The sequence below is a fragment of the Rhineura floridana genome, chromosome 3 (assembly GCF_030035675.1).
Source record: "Rhineura floridana isolate rRhiFlo1 chromosome 3, rRhiFlo1.hap2, whole genome shotgun sequence".
NCBI classification, from domain to species: domain Eukaryota; kingdom Metazoa; phylum Chordata; class Lepidosauria; order Squamata; family Rhineuridae; genus Rhineura; species Rhineura floridana.
Genome location: NC_084482.1, coordinates 122973128 through 122998887, shown reverse-complemented (window position 1 = coordinate 122998887; position 25760 = coordinate 122973128). Strand labels below are relative to the sequence as shown.

General features: G+C 45.2%; 1 protein-coding gene across 2 annotated transcripts; it reads left to right on the top strand.

The window, feature by feature from the left end:
- The first annotated feature begins 231 nt into the window (after positions 1-231).
- On the top strand, positions 232-22752 carry RGS14 (regulator of G protein signaling 14). 2 transcript variants are annotated; one of them, XM_061621969.1, is made up of 15 exons: positions 232-369; positions 3034-3055; positions 3734-3888; positions 4810-4902; positions 5793-5936; positions 6371-6520; positions 6638-6758; positions 7025-7146; positions 9024-9227; positions 14379-14455; positions 15179-15305; positions 18449-18530; positions 19079-19137; positions 19643-19754; positions 21928-22752. In XM_061621969.1, the coding sequence occupies exons 1-15, from the start codon at positions 325-327 to the stop codon at positions 22236-22238; spliced, it is 1824 nt and encodes a 607-aa protein (XP_061477953.1). In that variant the 5' UTR covers positions 232-324; the 3' UTR covers positions 22239-22752. The 2 variants fall into 2 exon arrangements, with proteins under 2 accessions (XP_061477953.1, XP_061477954.1); XM_061621970.1 differs by lacking the exon at positions 3734-3888.
- The last annotated feature ends 3008 nt before the right edge of the window (positions 22753-25760 follow it).

Sequence of the window (25760 nt, the reverse complement as noted above, 5' to 3'; positions counted from 1 at the left end):
TTAAGGAAATTTATGCTCCAGCCTTGGACAGTTTACATAGAGCCTTGGGCTGTTGTGGGTGTCTATGGGGCTGTGCTCTCAGAAGGAGGGAGTCTCTCTTTCCAAACCCCATTTTGAGCTGTGGTTTTGGTTTCCATAGTGACTCTTCCTGTGGCAGAGAAAAGAGGTAGTGAGTGCAGCACTGTGAGCGTGGCAGGCGGCTGCACTCCTTCCTTCTCTTGCTGCCGGGGATGCTTTGAGGGCCGTGCTGCAGCCTCAGGGAGGGGCTTCTCCTAGGCTGATGGTCCTGGGTTAAAGGGACTACCTGTGACAGCAGCACGAGGCATGCTGGGAAAACCCAAACACCTGGGCGTCCAAAATGGCCGAATGGTAAGTGAGTACACTTCAGTTGCTACTACTGAGGGATGGCAAGGCCAGAGGCTTCAGCTCAGAAGCCTGAGGAAAAGGTTCTTTCTGTGCCTTCTACCCCTGGTAAAGGATGCTCCAAGAAAGCAGCCTTTCCAAAATTTCGGTTGTGGTTTTTTATGCATTTTGAGGTTGGGTTGGTCATTTGTCCAGGAAGGTCAGCATTCGCTGGCTTTCTCCTTGCAGGGCCTCTCTGGGCCAGCTGGATGCCTTTCCCTTTCATGGATCTCTGACATCTAGGTAGATAAAGTGAGAGGCTGTAACATTGCTATAGTGGTGGTATGGGATACAACTATCACAGAACATTTCATCTGCACTTCATTTTCTTTAAGCCTGATTACATTTCGCCACTTTGTCCCACCTCATTCTTTGCAATTTGTGAGAGACTCTCTGTGTAGCTGGTCTGTGTAGAGCCTTTGTGGCTCTTGCCTTACTATCCGCCCCCCCCACTCCCGACCAGATTGTTTTTGTCACATCGAGCGTGAGGGTTTCTGTGGCCTGTGAAATCACAGTGCTTTTCAGAGGCTCCAACTTGCACTGAGCCTTGATCTGCACTGAGTACAGAAGAGCAGGACTGGCGTGAGAGTCTCTGGTATAATGTTGCACAACTCAGCATGACTGGCAGCCACAAAAGGCAAGGAAGGTCTGTAATCAGATGAGATGGGCTGTCAAAACTGGGTGTGGGAGCCTCATACTGTGAGCAAAACAAAAGCAAGGAGTTGCAAGTTTGATGTGTGGCAGGGGGAGAGAGAATCTGGCAGCTATTTGTTTAGGGATCTGTGTTATGGAATAGCAGGGCTCCATAGGAATAATAGATGGAAGATTATTGTGAGCCAGCTACAAAACCCTGATCGGTGGTTTAGAAAGTGAGTATAGCCTTGTTTGCTCTGGATGGGAAGGAGGTAGGACCCAAACAAATCTGATGTGGGATCAGCTTGAAGGAGCCTTTGGGGATATATCTGCAGGGTGGTTCATGTACAGATTTTCCTTGACTATGGTCACAAGCAATATGGAGTCCTATCCTGTAGTGCAGAGGTGGAGAATCTGTGGCCCTTTTGATGTTGTTGGATTCTAGCTGCCATCAGCCCAATAGTCAGGGATGATGGGAGTTATTTATTTATTATTATTTATTTATTACATTTATACTCAGCCTTTCTTTTCATGATAGAAACCCAAGGCAGCTTACATATGATTCCCATCCAGGCACTGACCAGACCTGACCCTGCTTATCTTCAGCAGGGAGCTGACCTTATGTGCCTTCAGACTGTAGCCTGGGACCAAGGCTGGGAGTTGCAATCCAACATCATCTAGAGGGCCACAGGTTTTCCCATCCTGCTGTAGTGCCAATCAAAATGGAAATTTCAGATAAATACTCCAGAGACTGTGCCCTGTAAGTTTTCCCCTACCATATAACATTAGGTTGAATTCAGCCCTGTTGCAGTAGAACCAGCTGTGGGTTTCTAGGGAGGAATGGCTTCACACGTTCTCATATGGAGAGCTATCTTCTCACCTGATGTTAGAAGAGCTAAGCTGTCCTTTTCAGAATACTGATGTTCTAGATGGGCTCCACTGGGAAGAAGGGCAGGATATAAATCAATCAATCAATCAATCAATCAATCAATCAATCAATCAATTAATTAATTAAATAAATAAATAAATAGTATTAGGAACCTTGCACATGTCATCGTGATGGCTTGGGCAAATGGCATTACCAACATTGCCACACCTATCAGTATGTGATTTGCTTGACAAGGCTGTGATACTGTGGCAAGGCTGGTCTCTGTGTCGTATCTGAGCTTTCTTGGTGATGGGAGTCTCTAGCTCAGGAATGAGGAACCTTTCTCAGCATTTCCTTCTGGGCTAGCTTCTGGGGGCCACATGCCACTGGTGCGCAGGGCCAGAGGCAAAAGTGGGCAGAGCAATGTATCTTGGTACACTTGGCTAGTTTCTACCCATATGCACACACCCTTCTCCATCTTCCATCCAGACAAGCAAGAGGTGTTATCAGAATTCAAGGACACATTCCAGTCAGGCAAAAGCACTCTGGGAGACCAAAGCAGGGCTGGTGAGGAGTGTGGCTCAGTAATGTGTGTGGCCTGAGGGCCAAGCAGAGAGGCCTGGAGGGGGCCTGAGGTTCCCCATCCCTGCTCTAGTTTTTGGGGGTGGCTTTTTGGTGCTACCATTATACAAAAGAGTAATATTGAGCTTGGAATACTATTGACCTTGGGCAATTCCTCCTGAGGTGGGTCTGGGAATAGGGGTTAACAAAGTCTGTCATTTACTTTCCCCAAAGGCAGCTGGGTCCGGGTGGTGGTGGAATCCTGTTCTTGCCTATGGCATCACTGCTTTCTCACCTATCTTACACTGCTTGCAGCAGGTTCTGACTATAGCAGACTTCCATAGCAGCACGGGAAATGGGGTGTGTGGCAGAGCTTGGCACTCATCCAGAGCTGGGAACTTTGTGATAACAGATGGTTGTCTTGCATCTGCATCTGCTGTGCGTAGCAGAACACCCTGTGAAGGCTTCTGATACTGGAGGCAGAGACTACCACTATCCTGGGTACTGCTCTTGCTGAGCTCTCCCATAACCCAAAGAACACTTTGACCACTCTCATCCTTCTCTTGCAGGGCCTGGCTGTGTCAGATGGGGGTAAGTAAGCCCTCTGCCTTTGGGATGAGTGCTGGGCATGGGGGAGTTAAAAACCTGATAATGACAGCAGTATTTGCTGACTCCTCGGTGTGGAGTGGTATGAAGGTTGGTAAACTCCGTAAGAAACAAAAAAGACCTGTTTACACCCACAGTGGTTGGCACTTTGAATGGCACAAAGCAACTTCCAACTACTCTGCTGTTAAACCGTGAAACAAACGTTGCCCCAAATATCTCCTGGAATACTTTGTTGGGTGGAAACTCAGAACGCAGAACAGCAGCTTCCAGCCCCAAGACCTACCACTATAATCATGTATATAGAAGCCAGAGCCTTGGTCAGGGCCAGCCCTATCATTAGGTGGAGTTAGGCGACTGCCTCAGGAGTGTGTTGGGAGGCAGGGAGCAATGAGGAGGTATGGAGGACAGGGTTGTGTATGCCACAAGGCCTACCCTGCTCCTCCTACGCTAGCCTACTGCCATCAGAAGCTGTGGAGGATGCCATATTGTAGCCAGCGGGAGTAAGATTCAATTGCCACTCCAGTTTGCTTCTTTATGTGAAATGAGGATGTCATCTTGTCCTTCACCTCAGGTGGCCTTGAGCATTGCCAGGTGGAGCAGAACCCAACTCATAGTGTCACCATAGCTATTGGGAAGGAACTGAAAAACCTCTCTGTTTCACAGAGTTAAACAGCACAGGGGCTCGAGGCAGTAATAACAGCGTGGACAGTCTACTAAGCACCCAGAGTGCATCTTATTCCTTGGGACAATCTGTAGCCCACTGGGCTGAGTCCTTTGAAACACTACTGCAGGACCGCCTTGGTGTTGCCTACTTCACTGTGAGTAAGATACCACACTTCTGTTTGTCATAATCTGCCTCTAGACAAAGGGAAGGGAATTGTTGGCCCATGGGGCTCATCTTGCTTGCCAAGGTTTCTCTAGAGGCCGACCAGCCTCTGACCCAATTTTCTGGTACTGAGGCTGGGGGGAAAGTGTGATGTAGGAACAGGGCATTTTTCTTCCCCATTGTGGCACTGAGCTGAGTATTAAACCTCTCCATCCAGCCCAGTGCTATGATGAGGAAGAAAATGGCCCTTTCCTGCTCATTAGATTGGTGATCTGAAAAGCAGGGAAGGAGTTATTTTCATCCCCATCACAATGATGGGCTCTGTGTGGAGGCTCTACCCAGTCCTGTGCCATGACAATGGGGAGGAAAATGATCCAACCGCCACCCCTCAGTTATACCTCTGTGTATGTGCCTGTCATACTGAAGCACAGGTTTATGTCTCTGTGTGTGTTGCCTGTGATGCTGTGTGCCTGTCAAAGAGTTTACACCTTTTTGCCTTGCATTGTATTGCATTCTTTGACGCCTCTTTGTGCTGTGTCAGAGACAAACAATGTAGTGCCCTTCAGATGTTGTTGGTCTCTCAACTCCCATCATCCCCAGCCTGCATGGCCAATTGTCAGTTTGAAGTCCACAACATATGGAGGGCACCAGGTTGGCTATCTTTGTGGTATGTTATGAGAAACTGCCTCCTTCCCTACAGACCCTCTTGGGTGTTAAGATCAGCAGAAGGATCCCTCTTGGCAGTTTTCCCCATTCCCACTCTAGCTTCCATTGCCTGGTTATCCTGTTGGCAAAGACCTGGCTGAATAGTGCCTAGATGGGCCCTTTAATTGCCCTTGACTGTCCCAGAACATTAAACTGTGAGACTCCTGGGACAGAGAGGGGTCATTTTTATCTCTATCCCTCTTTCCAGGAATTCTTGAAGAAGGAGTTTAGTGCTGAGAATGTATATTTTTGGCAAGCCTGCGAACGGTTTCAGCAGATCCCAGCTAGCAGCACCCAGCAGGTAAGAGGATCACCACCAGGGGTAGACTAGGTAGACTTATGTTTTGCCCTGGGGGGGGGGGATATGTAACATGGACAAGTGTAAAGCTCAGTTTGGTTCTAATTTGTCCTGAATGGAATATTCAATTTTATTTTTTGACCACGAAGTTTTGAAACTGTGATTTCCAAAAATGAAAACTTCAGTTCAGTCTTCTGCACAAGATGCAGGCAGCACATTTATCAATAATCAGAAAATGCACTGCCTATTTTTGAGGGGGGGGGGACAGCAGAAGCATGCCAAGAAATATTAGAATAACTCCTTGCCTCCAAGCAACACTGGATGAACAGCACTAAGAAGAAAGGAAAAAACCTTGAAGGAAATTCTGTACCCAAGGAAACCAAATTCTTGGCCAAGAAAAGTTGAATTCCGCATCCTATACACATGATTAAATTCAACTATCTTTGCTTATTTTGCATACTTTACTGCTTTTGCTGGTCGTAGGGAAGGGCAAGGAGCTATGCAGGGCTCCAAAATCCCTCTCTTTGATTACTGGGAAACTGCCACTGGGTTTGGAGTTTTATCAGGCGTTTCCAAACACTTTCACGCCTGCCTATGCAGCCATAAGCACTAGAAACTTCATTTAAAAAGAAAAAAGAAAAGAAAGGTGAGATTTTCAGATGTTGAATTTGGCCCCCAAATTAATAGCAATTTCATACTCTTCTGGTACTAGCTTAGAAGTACTGGATGCACACAACCTTATGAGATGACTAGAGGGGCCCAGTTGCTCTTCTCATATATCCTGCACTTAGGGAGACAATAAGGATGGCACAGAAAGCAGCTGCACTTGGTACTTTGGCTTCTTGTCTACAATGGTTTCATAATTCATCTCTTCCCACATGCTTTCTCCATAGCTGGCCCAGGAGGCTAGGAGGATCTATGATGAGTTTCTGTCAAGTCATTCGGTGAGCCCAGTCAATATTGACAGACAGGCCTGGATTGGTGAGGAGATGTTGGCTACTCCTACCCCTGACATGTTTCATGTCCAGCAACTCCAGGTGAGGACAGTCCACCTTAGCTAGGTTATGAGGGGTGTGTTTGTTAGGAAGAGAAAGGACAGAGCAGGAATAGGAATCTAAGCACACTACTTGCTTCTCCAATCAATAATTTGAAACCTAGTCGCTGAAGTAATCTGAGGTAATGGAACGGCCATAGCTCAGTAGTAGAGCATCTGCTTTCCCATGAAGAAGGTCCCGCATTCAGTTCCACCAGCATCTCTGAGTAGGGCTGGAAAAGACTACATGTCTGAAATTCTGGAGAACCACTGCCAGTCAGTGTGGACAATACTATAGATGGACCAGTGATCTGACTCAGTATAAGGCAGCTCCCTATGAGGAGCTTCCTATGTTCCCATTAGATCCATGTCCCGGAGGGCTGCCTGCTGCCAGAAAAGGTGATGGACACTTGATTAACCCCATGCTTCTCTCTTCAGATCTTCAACCTGATGAAATTTGACAGTTATGCACGCTTTGTCAAGTCTCCACTGTATCAGGCATGTGCAAGGGCTGAAAGCCAAGGGCAGCCTTTGCCAGAACTGAGGCCCCACTCTCGAAGTGGCAGCCCCCCAACTGACCATGGCAAGGTACAAGGACTCCACTTGCACGATAGCATTTAGGAAATTTAAGGGATCCCATTTTCCTCCTCCTGCTAACCAGGTCTAGCATGCCTTGAGCTGATATACTCTCTGGCTTTCCCCTAGAAAACAAAACTAAAAGCAGGAAAATCACTGCCACTAGGTGTGGAGGAAGCTGGCAACTTGGCCAGCAGGAGCCCTCGAAGATCCTTTCGGAAAGGAGATCGGAGGGAACGTCCCTGGGGAGGTGAGTCCTAAGCTGAAAATGGGGACAGAACCAGAGCTTGGAAAAGTTACTTTTTTGAATTACAACTCCCATCAGTCCCAGCCAGCATGGCCACTGGATTGGGCTGATGGGAGTTGTAGTTCAAAAAAGTAACTTTTCCAAGCTCTGGAGAACAATAGTTCAGTTGACACTGGGATGGCATCAGGGGTGATTAATAACTTGCTCTATGGCCAAGGATCACATATCCTCCAAAAACATGAACCTAGTCTGCTGACCGTCTGTCCTAGAGGAAAGAAATGGCAGTGAAGGGCCATCCCATTGGCGTGAATCCCAAGGCTCTTTGAATTCCTCAGCTAGCTTGGACCTGGGTTTCCTGTCATCTTATGCAACCAACAGCTTCCAGACAGAGGTGAGTGCTTCTGAAACTTAATTTAACTGGGAGATTTTGGATCCTGGCAGTGAAAGCTGTACTGTGCTGCTGCTGCACACCCCCTCCTGGTTGGGACACGCTCCCTTTCTTGCAGTGTGGGTGCTCAGCTTAACATGTTGCTTAACATTCTGCTGTGACTGTCGCACGATGTGTCCTACCCAGCCCCTACACAATCTATAATGGGCCATATGACTGTGCAATGTGGAGGAGTTCTCTACAATGTGGAATTCTCTGTAGCTGCTACTGAGAGCACACAGGAATGAGCTGCTGAGGTTGCTCTGGTATTTTAGCCGCTGCAGTTTTGGTCACGTCCAATAGACGCCCACCCGAAACTGCTGAAAAGATGTTGCTTACAGCCATGGAGAGTCCCAGCTGGTGGGAGGCAATCCTCCTTCCTGAATACAGCGACCAATAAAAGGAAAGCAGAGAGTGAAATTATCCCAGAGGAGAGTATTGCTAGAAAAATCCAAGAAGAGCTGAGGTTGTGTGCTTGGGGGAAGTGGGGTGTTGAATATTGCCACAGGACTGCCAGATCTGCATAATAGGAATGTACTCTCAAGGCCTTTTCTAAGGAAACCAACTTTTGGGGAGCAAAATAATTTCACACACACACATTTACAAAGTACTTATTTTTTCTGGATGGTTAATCAGATCCTTCGTTTGCTTTGATAAAAGTTACACATAATTCCAGAAGACTTGGCATAATTCAGCACAGTTCTAAGCACATTCACCAGGTTCAGTGGTGCTTATTCCCAGGTAAATGTGGTTAGGACTGCAGCCTTAAATTGATAACAGCAGCATATATGCAAAGAACTGGACAATGCATTCACATCACTGTCAGATCCACAGAAAGGGGGAGCTCCTGGAGATGACAGCAAGGAATGCTGACATTAGACTGCCTAGCTAACAGACACACCTTGAAACCAGCATTTCTACACATTACCTAGAATGCTGAATAGTAGATTAAGATGGTAGAATTCTGGACTGTATCACTTCAAATGGCAGGTGGTAGGGAAGGGTCATATATTTGAATTGCTCCCCTGTTTAAAAAACAACAACCAACTCCCTGCATGAAGTAAAACTAGCACATTATTAGGGAGATACTGGAATGATTCATTCAGTGAAACTGAGTGGCAATAGATTCAATACAAGACAAAATAAAGCATTTCTTTGCATAATTGACATCAAATTTAGTGCCACAGGTCATGGTGATGGTCAGGGTCTTAAAATGCTTTAAAAGGAAATTAGACAAATTCATGGACAAGGGGGGTTATTAATGGCTATTGGATAGGGATACTATTTAGAACCTCCATGTTCAGAGGTGGTAGACCTCATAATACAATTTGCTGGGAAGCAACAGTGGGAAAAGGCTATTGCCTTCATGCTGTGCTTGTGAGTTTCTTCAGGAAATCTGGTTGGCCACCGTAAGAAACAGGATGTCAGACAAGATGGACCTTTGGTCTGATCTAGCAGGCCTCTTATGCTAATTTCCCCCCTGATGCACTAGTTTACTAATGGAGGAAGGTTAAAAAATAAAGCAAAAATGACATCTACCAAAAAACACGAGTTGCATTAAAATAATGTCCCCCATTTGTGGTTTGAAGTGGTACGTTCTAGTATTCTGTCACCTCACTCTCCATAATGCACACAACAGAAGAGATGTGCCTTTTCTGCACACATAGGTGCAGGGGGAACCATGTACACCATTATGTATGAAAATCATGCATAGTGTATGTCTATTTTATCATTGGTACATGGGTACTCAACCTTAGGAAATAATCTGGCATAAACTCTGAGCCTAACAGTCCAGCCAGCCAAAGATTGATAGTGAATGTGTTATATTCTCCTCCTTCTAGAACCACAGGAAGAGCCTGACTGGCCCAGAATCTGACAATCAGAACCAGACTGTCAAGTACTGTTGTATTTACTTTCCTGATGGGACTGCGTCTCTGGCCCCTGTGCGCACTGGCCTCTCCATCCAGGACATGCTGGCTGGAATTTGCCAGCGCCGTGGCCTCCATCTGCCTGATGTCAAGATCTATCTTGTGGGAAATGAAAAGGTATGCCCAGCTGATAAGGGAAAAGGATGGCTTTCTGGAGGAATGCCACTGCAGGAATTTAAGAGGAAAGGATGCTATGCATGCCCTATTTCCAGATAAAATTTAGACTGGGACATCTGTAATCTTTTTCAGAGGGCAAAATTGTCCAGTTGCTGCAGTACAGTTGCTTCACATGTGAGCTGTGTGCTGAGAAGTTCTTGCCTAAATTTTCACTGTAGCTAGAAACTCACTATAGGCAAGCCAATATTCTCTCAGCCTCAAACCCCACGTGCAATAATTGCTTATCTTATAGGGTTGTTGTAAGGATAACTGAGGTAATGAATGTGAACTGCTTTGAACACTGCAAAGTGCTATATAAATGCCAAGTGAAACTGAAACAGAACTGAAACAGAAAGGAGGGATACAGGTTCTCTTAATACATACATGCTGGCACACATACTTACATACAATATTATTAGTCCCTAAAGCAGAAAGCAAAAGAGGTATAAAGAAGTGATAGGATATTTACTAGCTGTCTATCTTCATTTTACCATGCTGGTAAAAAATGAAAATGCTCCCCCCCAATCAAAACCGTTCCCAATTGTTACCCAGCCAGTGGGGAGGACTACAGCTGGGTGGGACAAAGACCAATGCAATTGTCCTTGCCCATATATTTGTTCCAACAGACAAATGCTTGCTACAACTGTGTGGAATCTCACACATGGGGAATTGGCTCCTGTCTGTTGAAACAATAGAAGGGAGAGACAGTTTCTGGTGCTGAAGATGAGATCACTGCCCTGATGGAACTCCTCCACTATTAGTTATGTGAAAGAGCTCCACATAACGAAAAGAGCAGGAGCTGGGCCACTGGTCCCACACTCAGGTTCCCTGTCTCCTCCTGATGTCTGCGGGTTGAGTATAGATGTCTGAGCCAGAGGACCTTGTAGGCTTCCACAGTTGCTGCAACCCACCTGGCCTTTCTGCTCCTTTGAACGCATGGGTTCCCTTCATGCGCTTAACACTTGAATGGGACTCATGTGTTCTGGAAGCCTGGGATTTTAGCCATTGGCGAATAAATCCTTGGGCCATTTGCACTTGAGCCTTTCTTGTGCAGTTTGGGTGTGTGAGTGTTAATGGAGCACACAAAACAAAAGAGAGCTATTTTAAAATCACATATACATTTCATGGATGTGTGTTCCACATTCCCATTATATAGCAGGAGATGCAAATAATGATTTGGGTATCCTGTATAAAAATGCCCCTCCGTGTCTTAGAGGTGTCAGGCGTGGGCACGCCTAGCTTGCAATAGGCTGCCAATGAGTCTTTGACACAGGTTATTATTATTATTATTTATATCCCGCCCTTCCTCCTAGTAGGAGCCCAGGGCAGCAAACAAAAACACTAAAACACTCAAAAACATAATAAAAACAGACATTAAAATATATTAAAACAAAACATCTTTAAAAACATATTTATAAAAAAGTTTTAAAAACATCTTAAAAAGCAATGCCATCACAGATGCAGACTGAGATAAGGGCTCTACTTAAAAGGCTTGCTGAAAGAGGAAGATCTTCAGTAGGCACCAAAAAGATAACAGAGATGGCACCTGTCTCATATTTAAGGGAAAGGAATTCCACAGGATAGGTGCCACTACACTAACGGTGTGCTTCCTATGTCATGCAGAACAGACCTCCTGATAAGATGGTACCTGCAGGAGGCTCTCACCTGCAGAACATAGTGATCAACTGTGTATATAAAGGGTAAGACAATCTTTCAGATATCCTGGTCCCAAGCTGTATAGGGCTTTATATACCAAAACCAGAACTTTGAACTTAGCCTGGTAGCTAATGGATAGCTAGTGCAATTCTTTCAGGAGTAGGGTGACATGTTGGTGATACTATGACCAAGTGAGCATTCACACCACTGCATTTTGCACCAGCTGCAGCTTCCGGATCAACCTCAAGGGCAGCCCCACTTACAGCGCATTACAGTAATCCAACCTGGAGTTTACCAGTGCATGGACAACAGTGATCAGGCTATCCCGGTCCAGAAATGGCTGTAGCTATCTTACCAGCCAAAGCTGGTAAAAGGCACTCCTAGACACTGAAGTCACCTGGGCCTCTAGCAACAAAGATGGATCCAGAAGCACCCCTAGACTATGAACCTGCTCTTTCAGAGACAGTACAACCCCATCCAAAGCAGGCAACTGACCAATTATCCGAACTCAGGAACCACCAACCAACAGTGCCTCCATCTTGCTAGGATTCAGACTCAGTTTATTGGCCCTCATCTAGCCCACCACCGAGTCTAGGCACTGATCCAGGGCTTGCATGGCTTTCCCTGATTCGGATGTTACAGAGAAGCAGAGCTGGGTATCATCAGCATACTGCTGACACCTCACCTCAAATCTGCTGATGACTGCTCCCAAGGGTTTCATATAGATGTTAAACAGCATGGGGGACAAGATGGTACCCTGTGGCAGCCCAAACCACAACTACCAGGGGCCCAAAAGACAATCACCCAATGCTATTCTCTGAAAATCCTGGAGGTAGGATCAGAACCATTATAAAACAGTGCCTCTGATATCCATCTTACCAAGTCAGCTCAGCAGGATACCATGGTCAATAGTATCAAAAGCCACCGAGAGATCAAGTAAGAATAACAGGGTTGTACTCCCCCTGTCCTTCTCCCAATAAAGGTCATCCATCAGGGTGATCAAGGCCTATTCAGTCCCATAACCAGGCCTGAACCCAGATTGGAATGAGTCAAGATAATCTGTTTCATCCAAGAGTACTTGTAATTGCTGCACCACAACACTCTCAATCACCTTCCCTAAAAAGGGGGGTATTTGCGACCGGTCGGTAGTTGTCACAAACCAATTGGTCCAGGGTGGGCTTTTTCAGGAGTGGTTGGATCACCACCTCTTTCAGGGTGGCTGGAACCACTCCCTCCCACAACAATGCATTGATCACACACTGAATCCACTTAGTCGAACCCCCTTGGCAAGCTTTAATAAGCCAAGAAGGGCAAGGGTTGAGAGGACATGTTGCTGGCCACTTCCTTGCAAGCACCTTGTCCACATCATCAGGCCGTATCAACTAAAACTGATCCCAAGAAGTTGCAGCACAGGTTAGAATAGATGATGGGCACATTGGACAGGGGTGGACAAGGTGTGGTTATGAATGGGCTGGAGATCAGGTACTGAATCAGGCAAACAGGAACAGAGGGCCACAGACAGGAGATGTAGCCACAGACCATCTGGAGGTTAAATATGAGAGAGGTAAGGCAGAGTCTGTGTTGCCACTCAAATGTGGACAAATAGAAGAAAAGGTTATATAGGGTTTGGTGTCTCTCCATTGGGTTGGGGAGGCCAGCTGACCAGCCTGAAGCTGTGGGGCCAGTTGACAGGCCAGTACTGCAGCCTAGAGCACACCCTGGCCCCATAAGAGTTTAGCTTGACTGGCTAGTTGAAGGCCCAGAACACTAATGTGCAAGACACTGAAGACTGGTTACTGGAGGCATCAGTTTGAGACCCCCCCATTATCATAATCACTTTATAAGAGAGGGGCACCCTATATTCTTCAAGTGTCCCCTTCTAATTTTATCCCACATAGTTGACAAGCAAAGAGCTCAAAATCAAATCAGCTTAGGTTCACGTCAGGGTGAATATTTCTTTTCCCCAGGGGTTGGGCCACTGCATGCATAGTTTCTGTTTCTCTGAAATTCAAAAACCTTTATTATTGTTTTTTCCAAAGTGCTGCTAGAGATAAATATTTACCTAGATATCCACAGATATGCTCCAGATACCCACCCAGATTGTATGTAAACTCTTTCAAAGGCATATTTGCATTAGGCAAATAATTTTCAGCTTATAGCCAATTACAAGATTTGTACATAAACTCATAGTTCATTTGTAATGAAATCAGCTCAGAAAGATTTCTGGTTCGAAGAAAGATTAGCATCAAATATTTTCTGATTAACAGCACAATCCTATACATGTCTATACAGAAATAAGTCCCGTTTAATTCAAGAGGACTTACTCCCAGGTAACTGTGTATAGCTTTGCAGTCAAGGTTGCAACCCAAACACACTTTCTAGGGAATACATCCTACTGAATTCAGTAGAACTTATTTCGGAATAAATATGCTTAGAATTGACCTGAACAGCATTTGTTGGATGCCAAATCCTTTTTAAAATGTTATATTTAATAATAACACCCAGCAGTTAAATAGTATTTCTTGGCCATTTAGAATGTTGTATGTGCACTATCTCAGTAAACTTTACAACAACCCCATAAAGTACATCAGTATGATTATCCCCATATTACACTCGGAGGAAGGACTGCAGCTGAGGGATTGTCAATACCCGATACGGACAAGATTTGAACCAGGGAGTTCCTCTGTCCTCAAGCCAGAACACTGTAATAGTAATTCCTCTGTTTACAGACAGTTTTCACTGCCAGACAAATGCATAAATTATCAAATCAAAAATAATAATAAAAAAAATGTAAATGTACTGCCCTCAAGTCGATTCCGACTTATGGTGACCCTATGAATAGGGTTTTCATGAGGCTGAGAGGCAGTGACTGGCCCAAGGTCACCCAGTGAGCTTCATGGCTATGTGGGGATTCGAACCCATAGTCCAACATCTTAACCACTACACCACACTGGCTCTCAGTATTCCAAAATAGCAAAAACAAAATATGCCTCATGAAAAATAAAAACAAAACATGATCCAGAGAAAGGGATCTTGAAAAATTATCAGACATTACTGAGACATTATGAGGAATGCTTAAGTACTTATGTTGCGACAACACATGTGTTGCAACATAAGGGAAATAACATGGACTCATGCTGGGAGACAATTCATACCCAATAATAAGTTAACAAACACAATGTAACATAGAAAAAAGCCCTTAGTCACTAGGATTTTCTCTCCTAATCCGTGTTATGTGATATTACTCCTTAATAATGCAATATTATTAAAACTATCTTCCTAGAGCTATATCCTTGATCTCAATAATGGTACCATTTCTAATGGTACCAACTCATGTATATCTGTCACCTTATTTTCTAGTTTTATGTCAAATATGTGCATCTATATATACAATAGTACGTGAATGTTTTTCTTTCTACTTCATTAATATACCTGCCTTTCCTTGGCTTTTCACAGAAACCACTAGCACTGAACCAAGACAGCTTAATCCTGGTGGACCAGGAGGTGAAACTGGAGACTAGGGTCAGCTTTGAGTGAGTGTGATCTCTTAGGCCTTTCGGACCAGCAGGCAGAAACTTTGCTTCATCCCTCTCAACATGGGGCCAGGGCTGTATGCTCTAAGAGGGTGGCCCATCTGTATTTGCAAAAATATACAAAAAAACACTTGTCTGTCTACAGCTGATCATGCCACTGGCTGCACTAAGGCTGGTGTGAGTCTTCCATACCAGTACACTGGCGGTTAAATGAGTAGATGGTATGTGTTGCAAGGGGTTGCAAGCAGACAGCATGTGAACCCACTATTTACACTCCTCTTGGATATAGTGTTTTTCCCCTATCTTGTGAACATTGCTGTATCACTATCTAAGCCAGTATGAATACAGATCAGGGCTCACATTGCACATGAGACTCTGCATCTCAGACCCCAAACAAGGAAAACTAGGATTTCATTCAAGACAGCCTAGGTTTCAGTATTCTTCTTCCTGCCTCCCTTTGCCAATTTGTATATATAGGCCCAGTGTTGGGTAACCACCATCCTTCCTGTACTGTTTTCCTCTGCTCTCAGTTTCTGTAATCTTGCCCATGGATTGTGAATGGGGACTGTGATGGAATATCTGGTTTGTAAGCATAAGGCATCAGAAAGGGATGCCTGTCCTTCATCTGTGGTAGATTAATGGAGTGCCCAACTTCTGCAAGGTGACAGTGCCTTATAGGGTACACTGCACCCATTGGGTTTGTTTGCCATTTCTTCTCCTTAGGCTGGAAATCACACCCATCAATAAGACAGTGCGCATTGTGGCAAAATCTACTAAGCATCTGCGGGAGGCACTGCAGCCCACCTTGGAGAAGTACGGCCTGGATCTTACACGGGTGCTACTCCGGCGGGTGAGAGTGGTCTTTGAGGAAGTGAAATGGGATGTATATATGAAGTCTAGGGCACCTTAGCCCAGTGGTGGTGGGAAACCTTTGCCTTTCCAGATGTTGTTGGGTTCCATTTCCCATCAGCCCCAGCCAGCATGGCCAATGGTCAAGGATGATGGAAACTGGAGTCCAGCAATATCTGGAGGGTCGCAGTTTCTTCGCTCCTGCTGTAGCTTCTGTGGGGTGTTGGGACCCGCAGAGATAGAATTGCTGGTTACATTTGAATCTCAAAAGTTTCCCCCAGGTTCTTTCAGTATTTCTAGTCCACCACATAGTTAAACTATGGAAATCGTTTCCACATATTGTAGTGATGGCCACCATGTTGGACGGCTTTAAAAGAAGATTAAACAAATTCATGAAAGATAAGGCTATCCAGGTCTGGTGCTAGCAGGTGGCCAGGCGAGGCACTAGCCAAGGGCCCGGGAGCTCACAGGGGCCCATCACCAACCTGAGCCCAACTCTGCCACACCAGTACTTATCCTCCTTTCTCCATTGCCTCCTTCTTTCCCTTCAGAGCTTGCTCTGCCCCTCCCACTTCTGCACCCTGATGCCCAGCTCAGTGGGGCCTCCCCCGCATTCGTTCAGTCACTTGCCTGCTCACACAGGTTGATGAAGCTCATGAGTGTTACCCCTTAAATGGCCCGGATTCTTGGGGGGGAGTCCACACCCAGCTTGGCAGTAGCCGGGGCTCTCACTGTCCTCAGTGTTGTCCTTGCTGCCAGGGCATGGCCGTGGCAGCTTCCATTTCTCCCCTCCTTCCCAAGACCCCAGCTCCGCAGGGATACACACTTGTATTCTACCTCCCCCCCCCATATGTCTTAAGGGAAGAGGCTTTTTTCTTTCGCTTTTGATCCATGTAGAAGAACACATTTTCTTTTTCTTCCCCCCTTTCTTCCTTCTCCCATATACACAATTTTTGGGGTGTATTCCCCCTAATATAAAGTTCAGTGGATTTGTTCTCCCTTTACCCAGCCACCCAAAGTCACTAAGCCAGGTTGGCGGAAGGGGAAAAGAAGCCAAAGCAAAATGGTTCAGTCCCATTGAGGATTTTTTCTGTCTCTCCCCCCCCCTCCGTTAGGAGTGTGAATTGGGTCTCCATCGCTGTAGCTCTACAGCCTGAGCAGGTTTACTCGAGGAGTAAAGTTTCTTGGGTTCCACCATGGTCGGGCTTTCCTTTTTCTTCTTTTTTAAAAAAACTCCCAGTTTAAAGCACGTGTGTAAGGATTGAACTGCTGTCTCCCAATTCTCTGAGCAGGTTCATTGAGAAGTGAATCTCACCAATATTCAGTCATGATGCTACCTCCCAAACGTACCCTGCTAGAATTGTGGCTACACCACAGCCTGTTCCTTTGTCGTAAATCTCCTAGTTCAGCCACAGGGCTTTACTTGTAGGTAAATGCATGCTTAGCATTGAGTGGGTTTACTCAAAAGTAGTTGCACTGAGAGCATAGGCTTACTGCAGCTTTTCAAAGTTCACACGAGGGCATATAGATAGGTGGTTGTGAGAGAGGAAAGAAAAGGCTTCAATAGAAGGTGACCAAAAAAAAAGAAGAAGAAGAAAATGCAAGAAAGGGAAAAGATAATCAATTCCCCAGGTAAGGAGAACTTTAGTTAAACTTAAATTAATAGGCAAATCCTATGCATGTCTACTCAGAAGTAAGGTCAATTTGTTCTGATGGAACTTACTCTCACATAAATGTGCACAAGACGGCAACTTTAACATTTCAGTGTTGATTTGGAGTGAAAATGGCTTAGTGGCTTTTAAAAAAAGAATTGTAAAATGGCAAGATTTTTTAAACTGAAAGAAAAAATATTTCTTATTTTGGAACTATAAGTTGCTTCAGCATGGGAAAATCTTCAAACATCATCCACCAAAGAGCAACTGTTCTGAGGGTTATGAATCTTCCCCAGATTGCCTGTTCATTTTCATTTCAGGCAAGTTGACATTAGGAGGGAGCAAGAGACATAGGAAGGTGAATTAAATGACAGTGAAGGTGACATGCAGTGGAAGAAAGTGAGCAAAATAAAAAAGGTGAGGAGTAAAAAAAAGACAATACCAGCAGGTGAGGTAGAGGAAGGTGAGGGAAAAAAAGGATACATATATTTGAGGACATGGAAGAAGGCATGAGCAGAGAGGAAAAGATAAGTGGTGGGGCTAAGAGGGAGGAGGAGGGAAAGGAGGAGACAAGGAGCCCACTGGTATCCTGTGCCCAAGAGTCCCAAGAAACCTGGAGCCGGCCATAAGCCTATTAATGGCTCTAGCCATGCCAGCTATATACTACCTCCACTGCTTGAGTCAGTATACCTCTGAATACCAATTGCCGGGAATCACAAGTAGGGAGAGTGCTATTGCACTCATGTCCTGCTTATGAGCTCCCCATTACCATGTGACTGGCCAGTGTGAGAACAGGATGCTGAACTTGGACCATTCACACCAAACATTTGTTCCACTATTATTCCACTTTAAACAGTCATGGCTTCCCCCAAAGAATCTTGGGAAGTGTAGTTTATGAAGGGTGCCGAGAGCTGTTAGGAGACCCCTATTCCCCTTACAGAATAACAATTATCAGAGTGGTTTAACAGTCAGTCCCTCTTGCCAGAGACCTCTGGGAATTGTAGCTCTGTGAGAACCGGGGTCTCCTAACAACTCTCAGCACTGTTCACAAACTATACTTCCCAAGATTCTTTGAGGGAAGTAATGTCTTTTTAAAGTGGAATAATAGTGGAATAAATGTCTGATGTGAATGTGGCCTAGATGGCCTTTGGTCTGATCCAGCAGGGATGTTCTTATTAGGGACAACGTTTTCCCATTCTAGAGTGAAGTGACAGGCCACGAGAGACTGATGCCCAAGCTGCAGTCTACGGTAATGTTCTGTTCCAGTTAACATAGGCCATTCATAGGTCTAATAGTTCTTCAAGCTAGAGGGAGAGTCCCAGGATCTCATAGACCATTGATTCTTTTTTATGGGCTACAGTATGTGGCTATTTCTGTTGTTCAGCTTCTTTTTGAAAAGCTGCCTACTCTAGCAGCTGTCTTGAATCAATTACCCTCATGTGAAGCCCTCCATCTTGGCCTTTCTCTGCCTAACTCTGTTCTCCCGCTGCAGCCTGGTGAACTCCATCTCCTGAATATGGAAGAGAAAGTTACCACTGTGGCTTCTCAGAAGCTTGTGCTAGAGTCAGATACAGGTACATGAAGCCCAAAGACACACACACACTAATTTAGTATCTTGAGCTCTCCTTGCCTTGTTAATTTTCCTGTGGTTAGCTTGTAGACTGCTTAGCACTGTGCAGTATGAGACAAGGACAACTTTACAGGTGGATAATGCATACCAAGGAGGGAAGGAGGGAAGGCCAATGCACATGATTACCTTGTGTTTCATGCCAATGTTGGTCAACAAATCATCTTATATATTTGACATGACCAGTAAATGCAATTTTGCATCCTTTACTCATAAGCCTGTTAAATGTTGGGTGCAGAACAATGGGCAAAATTTCAGCTCCTGCTCATGGTGAAGAAATTAGATGAACAGCCATTCACCATAAGTAGGACAGCTGCCATGTAACCTACCTGCAAATAAATGAGTGCTCAGAACAGGTTGTCTGGAAGTGCCCTTCCTGTTGCATCCAGTCTTGGCCTTTAGTTCCAGCCATCCTCCCATTGTTGTCAGAGCCTGAGGTCTGATTTGTTGCTCTGCTCCTCCTCCAAGATCTAATATCCATATGTTTTATTGCAGAGGTGAAACCTGTTGGTGTGGGAAATGCTGCAGCAAGCCCTCCTCGTGAGCTGAGTGAGGTGAGTCTTGGCCATGATGATTGTAAAGCTGTTCCTAGACTATATTACTTGAGACCTCAGTTGAGGCAATTGCATGATTGAACGTTTCTCCACTTTAAAACAAAACACCACATTCCTGCATGCAGAAAACTAGTTGTCAGTGAGAAGAGTTCTGGGCTAGCATTCTTCCTGATAACGAAGTTGAGATCCCCCCCCACCAGCCATGCATACCATTGGCACAGTCCAGGAACAGTTTTTCCATCTCGTTTTTTGTTTGTTAGGCCTATATCACGGGCGGTATTTAACGAATGCATCCCATCAGTGCAAGGACTACTGCTAGAGCAATAGGACTTTCCAAATCTGTTCTGGAGGGTTGGGGAACCTAGTTCTGCTGACACTGCGCTAGTTCTGCTGACACTTTGCTTATTTAGCACTATGCTGGATACAACTCCTGGTGCTCGGGTTGGTAGAGGTTGGCCATTTTTGGCTTTGATTTTAATCATGTCTTCTCTCACTACGATTCCAGGATGATAGTTCTGTAGAGACAGAGTCTGAGGCTGAGTCATTTGGTGAGGTGTCCTGTTCCTTCACCAGGCCCCCCAGGAGTAAACAGAATCGGCGCACGTATGACTTAGAAGGTAAATCTTCTCTGACATTACTTGGCGCCCACTCATATATGGGAGGTAAAGAAGATGCTTATTATTTATTTTATTTATTTATATCCTGGAAGCAAGCGATGCAGTCCCAGGGAATTAAACAAAGTCATGTTAATCTATATACATGTTACATGTTAATTTCTGTAAATGTATGAAATTTTGAATGGCACTACATTGCTTATAGGCCATGATCCAACCAATGTAAAGCACTTATAAGCCCCTTGATTTCAAAATTTGTATGCTCCCCTTCTCCACTATTAGACTGAAAATTTATCTAGAATGGTGGTTGTTTTTGTTTTTGAAGCAGCAAATAGCAGTATGTCAATCTCTGCACCTCAAGGCCTCAGTCCTATCCATTGTGTGTGGATGTTGCTATACTGTCATTCAGTTGGGACTTGTGGAATTATCCCACAAAGTAAATACGAATGAACCAAAAGATTTAGAATCACAGAACTGTAGAGTTGGAAGGGGCGTATAAGGCCATCGAGTCCAACCCCCTTCTCAATGCAGGAATCCAAATCAAAGCATAATTAGTAGATTCTAGGCATGTAACATATATCAAAGAATCTATTCATGTAACTACAAATTCCCGCTGAGTTTGGTCAAACTGGAGTTTTAGCCACTGATTGCATTCAGGAATCTGAGCTAATATAAATGGATCTGCATCTTTCAGAACAATCTAAATCCCAGCTGGACAGCTGTGGAGTGTTATGGAGCAGTGTAGCCCCCACCACATCCACAGCCCATCACTCATGCCAGCCAAGGCAGAAAGTGGGGTGGAGGGGGGCAGTCATATCTGTTACGGTCTAGGCCAACTTAGAGATGGCATAGTGATCAGACCCAAATCAGGCATGGTGCCATCAAATGACAGCAGCAAGGTTGGCTCAGGATCCAGTAGATCCTGGTCAGACTCAGCCCCTTCTATTTCAAGGATTTCTGTGGTCTACTGCTAGCAGTACTTCTGCCCACCTGCACTTTTGGTGGACAGAACAGGAAGCTCTGTGCTGGTGGCATGATGCTAGTGTCACTCCATGCACAGAGGCCAGCAGAGTGGTTCCATGCACAGAGGCCAGCAGAGTGGTTCTACGCTGAGAGACCTCCATCCTGTCTAATATTCCCTCCTGACAGTGTTTGGATTGTGCCCTAAATTTCTTAGACCCTTCAGAAATTAATAACACTGAGTAGTCTATACTAAAAGTACCAGATACATTTATTATTTAGGTGTCATATATGCTCTGTACAGTAGCTAAAACATTGCTATCACTAAATTATTATTTGTTAAATAGCAGAAGTGCAAAGCATGTCCTGTGGCACAGTCTCTACCCAAAGTATTCACAGTCCGTATCAGCTGGAAAAGAGCAGGATGCACGGAATGGCCAGACACACACACCTCAGCATGGGTGTCTTAAGGTCACATCCACACTATACACTTAAAGAACATTTAAAACTCATGGCTTCCCTCAAAGAATCCTGGGAACGGTTGTTTACCCCTCACAGAGCTACAATTCGCAGGACCCTTAACAAATTAGCTTTCTTAGAATAGTTTTGTTAGAATAGAGAAGGTAGAATAGTGCAACGTTTTGCTGCATATGTGGGTCTTCAGCAGTGTGGGGAGTTTTCTCCATTCATAGTATCCAAGTGTGAAGTTTGGAATTGGCGGCATAATACAGCATTGCAATAAACTCAGCTTCCCTTTACATTTTCAAATTGAGAGGTTTTAGAATACATATCCAATGCCTGGTGAGAAGGCAGAAATTCAGTGCTATACATAACTCCTTACCTCCCCCCATATTGCCATAGTTGGTGGAGAGGGAGGCTTAGATTAAGGCTGCAATCCTATGCAACACAAATTTACCTGAGAGTAAGCCCTACTGGACACAGTGGAACTTATTTCTGAGAAAACATCCATACAATTGCACTGTAAGAAATGAATGGTTTGCCCAGAGTGAGCAAGTTCTTGGTTGAGGCGAAGCTTGATCTGAGACACTTTCGAGTTCACACCTTAGCCACTACACAAAGGCCTTTGGCTTTGAAGAAGAGAATGGACTAATGAATAGGAACGTGAAAGCTGATCTATGCTTTTCATTATTATTATTATATAAATATTAGATTACCAGAATTACAGTAAATTACTTCTTGCTCCCCTCTACCCCAGGGCTAGTGGAGCTGCTGAACCGGGCACAGAGCTGCAGAGTCAATGACCAGCGTGGCCTCCTATCCAAAAAGGATCTAGTACTACCTGACTTCCTTCAGTTGCCAGAACAAGATGGTGTCTCCTGCAAGACCGACTCCTCATCCATCCCAGCCTCTGAGAAAAAGTACACATCTGAGGCCTCCAATGCTGAGGCAGTCACCATCTCTCAGTGCCAGCCCCAAGAGCAGTCAGAACCCCTGGCTTCTCCTTCAAAGCTGCAAGCAGATTGTTCATCACCACCAGGTGCTGCTGGGAAACCTTCAGCCATGTGATCTGCTCCCATGACTCCTCCACACTCCTCATCCCAGCCCCCTCCAAGATATCTTTGTTGTTGTTATGTGCCTTCAAGTCAATTACGACTTGTGGCGACCCTATGAATCAGCAACCTCCAGAAGCATCTGTCATGAACCACCCTGTTCAGATTTTGTTCAGGTACAAATTCCTTGCAGTGAGGTCGGCCTCACAGAGACTCCTCCCCTTGTATAGGAATATGGTTTCAGGCCCAGCTAGGGCCCACACACAGCTCTAGGGACACCCCCCCCCCAGCCTGTCTTCCAGGAACAGAAATGTGTTCTCCTAATGTTGTGGCTGCCTCTCATCCCTGGAACTGCCCATGCCAGCTGGGCAGAAAAATGCCAGTGTTGCTCAGTTGCTGTACCAGACTGTTGTACGGTGTTGCCCTGTGTTGTAGAACAACTGTCCATTGCTACTCCAGCGACAGCTACAGCTCTGTGGCTAGTGGTGACGATGCCTGTATATAATTTGTAATTTTAAGTCTTTGTAAAATGTAAGATAACATTGCTGATTAAGTCTTCCAAAGTCTCTGTGAGTTTGTGCACATCATCATATGCCTTTCATGCTAGCAGTGGGTTGATCAACCCACAAGGCAGACACACTCCTGTTTGCACATAAACTAAGGTGTAGGAATTGCTGGGGGCAGAACTTTTTTGGGATCTACATTGTCTCTTGGTGCAGTGCCCCTAACATGTTTCCACATGTACAGCATGGCTACTTAGACACAGGACCCTAACCCAAATTCCAGTGGCCCTGGATTATCACTGCTATGCAGATCAGACAAAACCACACCTGGATCTCCTTTGCTGGAGCGGTGCATGTCTCTAGTAGGAGCTGGATCCTTCTCCCTCTCCCAAAACGGTGGTGGTGTGCTCTGTGGGTAGGAAATTTCTGTAAAAAAAATAAACGCGCGCGAGAGTTTGAAGATCGGGGCTGGGAACACTCCAATCGTGGGGTTGGCGCCCACACACCTTGAGACAGGTTGTTGAAACCTCTTGCAAGCCTTTGCCCAGAAAATAAGCTCTGCTTGTATGAATTTGCGGAGGGGAAAGAGACCAGACAGCAAGCGGAGGAAAACAGCGTCGTTGCCTCTCGCTGAAATCCTTCCCCTTGCCCACCTCAGACACTGAGCGGATTCCAGAGCCGCCGCCTCGTATGCTAAGCACGATGGAGGAGGCAGCTGTTTCCCCATTGGCTGCCCCTGACCGCATGTGCCGGCCCCTCACTATCTGAATGAGGGAGGGGAGAAGCCAGTGCAGGCTGAAATCCCGGACAGTAGGAGCTGCCGGTAGTCCCAGTGACAGCCAGGTAAGCAATGGCGAGCGAGTTCTTGTGGGAAACAGACTGTAATGCTGCTGGGAGTACGGCTGCTTAAAAGGGGGAGGGCCATTTATAGAATAGGGGATCTTTCTCTTTTTCTGAGTTACTGCTCACCCTGAGGTCTCCGCATGGCTAGGGGGCGCTCTGCTCGTAAGGAGCAAAGCAGAGGGGGCGCCCCTCTCTTTAGCGTCAGAGCTATCTCCTGAAATGAACACTAGGGGACGCTGTGGTACAGAGATCCTGGAGTGGGTGGGTGGATGGGTGGTTCGCATCTCCCCTTGGAGATCTCCTTTGAGGCTGGGGGAGAGGTGGTCAACATTGTTTTCAGGATCCTAGTTTTGTGGTCCCTGACCCGCTGTGGTTGAATCTCAATCCTGCTGCATGATTTTGTGGCCCTGTCTATGGGGAGGTCCTAAGGCCGAGGTCCTAATTATTGCATCCCTTTGCAGTAGGCTTTGGGTGAGCATTAGGGACAGCCTTAATATGGGGTTCTGCTTTCCGTCTCAGCTCCATTGCCTCGAGCTTTTTGAGAGTCCTGGCTCTTGAACAGAAAAAAAAATTCACCCAAAGGAGGGTTACAGATAGCCTGTAGATAAACTCTACTCCGGTCTTCTTTTTCTGATGACATTAAATCATTTATTAAAGAACCAATCCACCTAACAGTGCCTTCCCCAATACTGTTTATTTTCACCTCCGCACTTGCTCTACTGCTAGCCGTCTCAGTCACAGCTGTGTTGGCTGGGCTGATGGGAGTGCGATCCAAAATATCTGGCGGGCACCAGGTTAGTGAAGGCTGCTCTACCCTGACAGGAAGTAAAACCAGGGGAAAGGGGACAGCACTCCCATTTGTCCAGTTTGTGCTATCTTGACAAGACACCTTAGGAGGCCAGGCTGGGAGCTCCTGTGGAAGAGAGAGGATGTGTATGAGGAGATGGCCTTAGCGTGTCAGTAGCATGGGGAGGTCCCTCCAAAAGAACAGTGTCTTTCAACTGCAGAATGCTTGGCTTTGAAGCAGATCTCCAGCCTCCTGTGAGTGAGAAACAGTTGATCAAGGGAAATTCCAAAATCCATATTCAGAATGCTTCCAGATGGGAGCTTAATTTGCAAAGGGTTACTGAGATATTGCAAGAAGGTAATTGGCAACAAGTTTTTCTTATTTTTTAAAACAATTGATTTTCCCTGGAAATGGTAAATCAGGGTTGGGGGGGACACAGGCTGGCATTTTGATGCTGACGATGTTATGTGGATTGCAAAAAAACTGAATGCATGATCAGCACCGATCCCACAATAAACATCCACCTGGAAGCGCCCTAGGGCTCCTTTCCCAAATCCATATTAGGACAGTGCTCAACAAGGGAGTAGCTATGGTTAGGGAAAGGTAAGCAAAGTCAAGGTCATAAGCTAAGAAGCATGTTCAACTCCTTCCCTGCTATGCTTTTTACCTGCTGTGCAACCTACTGGGCACAGTCCAGCCAAAGGTAAGCACTCCCCCTCCTCCTTAGATTCACTGGGAAATCTTTATGTGTTTAACTTTCCCATTAAAATAAATGTATTTAAATGTAATCTGGATTTACCAAATAAATTTATTTAATAAAATTCTTTCTTAAAATGAATGGACTGTATATGGGCTTAGTTTGATCATTTTGGTTGCCCTTTTCTGCCCCTTTTTCATTTCTCCAATATCTTTCTTTAAAAAAAGTTTATATTTTGTTCCATTAAAAGCATAACATTAACAATAACAACAAAGAGCAATGATGTACATCCTTTTGTATACAGTACATCCACAATATTCTTCTTGAGGTACAGTGACTGGAACACTGTAAAGTGTACCAAGAGCAGTCAGATTTGTATAATAGCATTATGATATTGGCAGTTTTATTTTTTATTCTTTCCCTAACAATCCTCAATGTGGAATTGGCCTTTTCCACAGCTGCCACAATTGAGCAATGTTTTTCTTAATCTATGTACCGCAGCCCCATGATCTCTCTGAATATGTGTGAAGTTAGGGATTCTTTTTGCTCCCAATGTGCTTTGCTTGGCACTTACTTATTTACTTACTTTTGCCATTTTAATGCCCATACATCTCATTTGGAGAAATCCCTTTGAGCTCTTTGCTATTCTTTTTTGTTTTTAACCACCTTATATAATTTGGTGTCATTAGCAAACTGGGCCACCACATT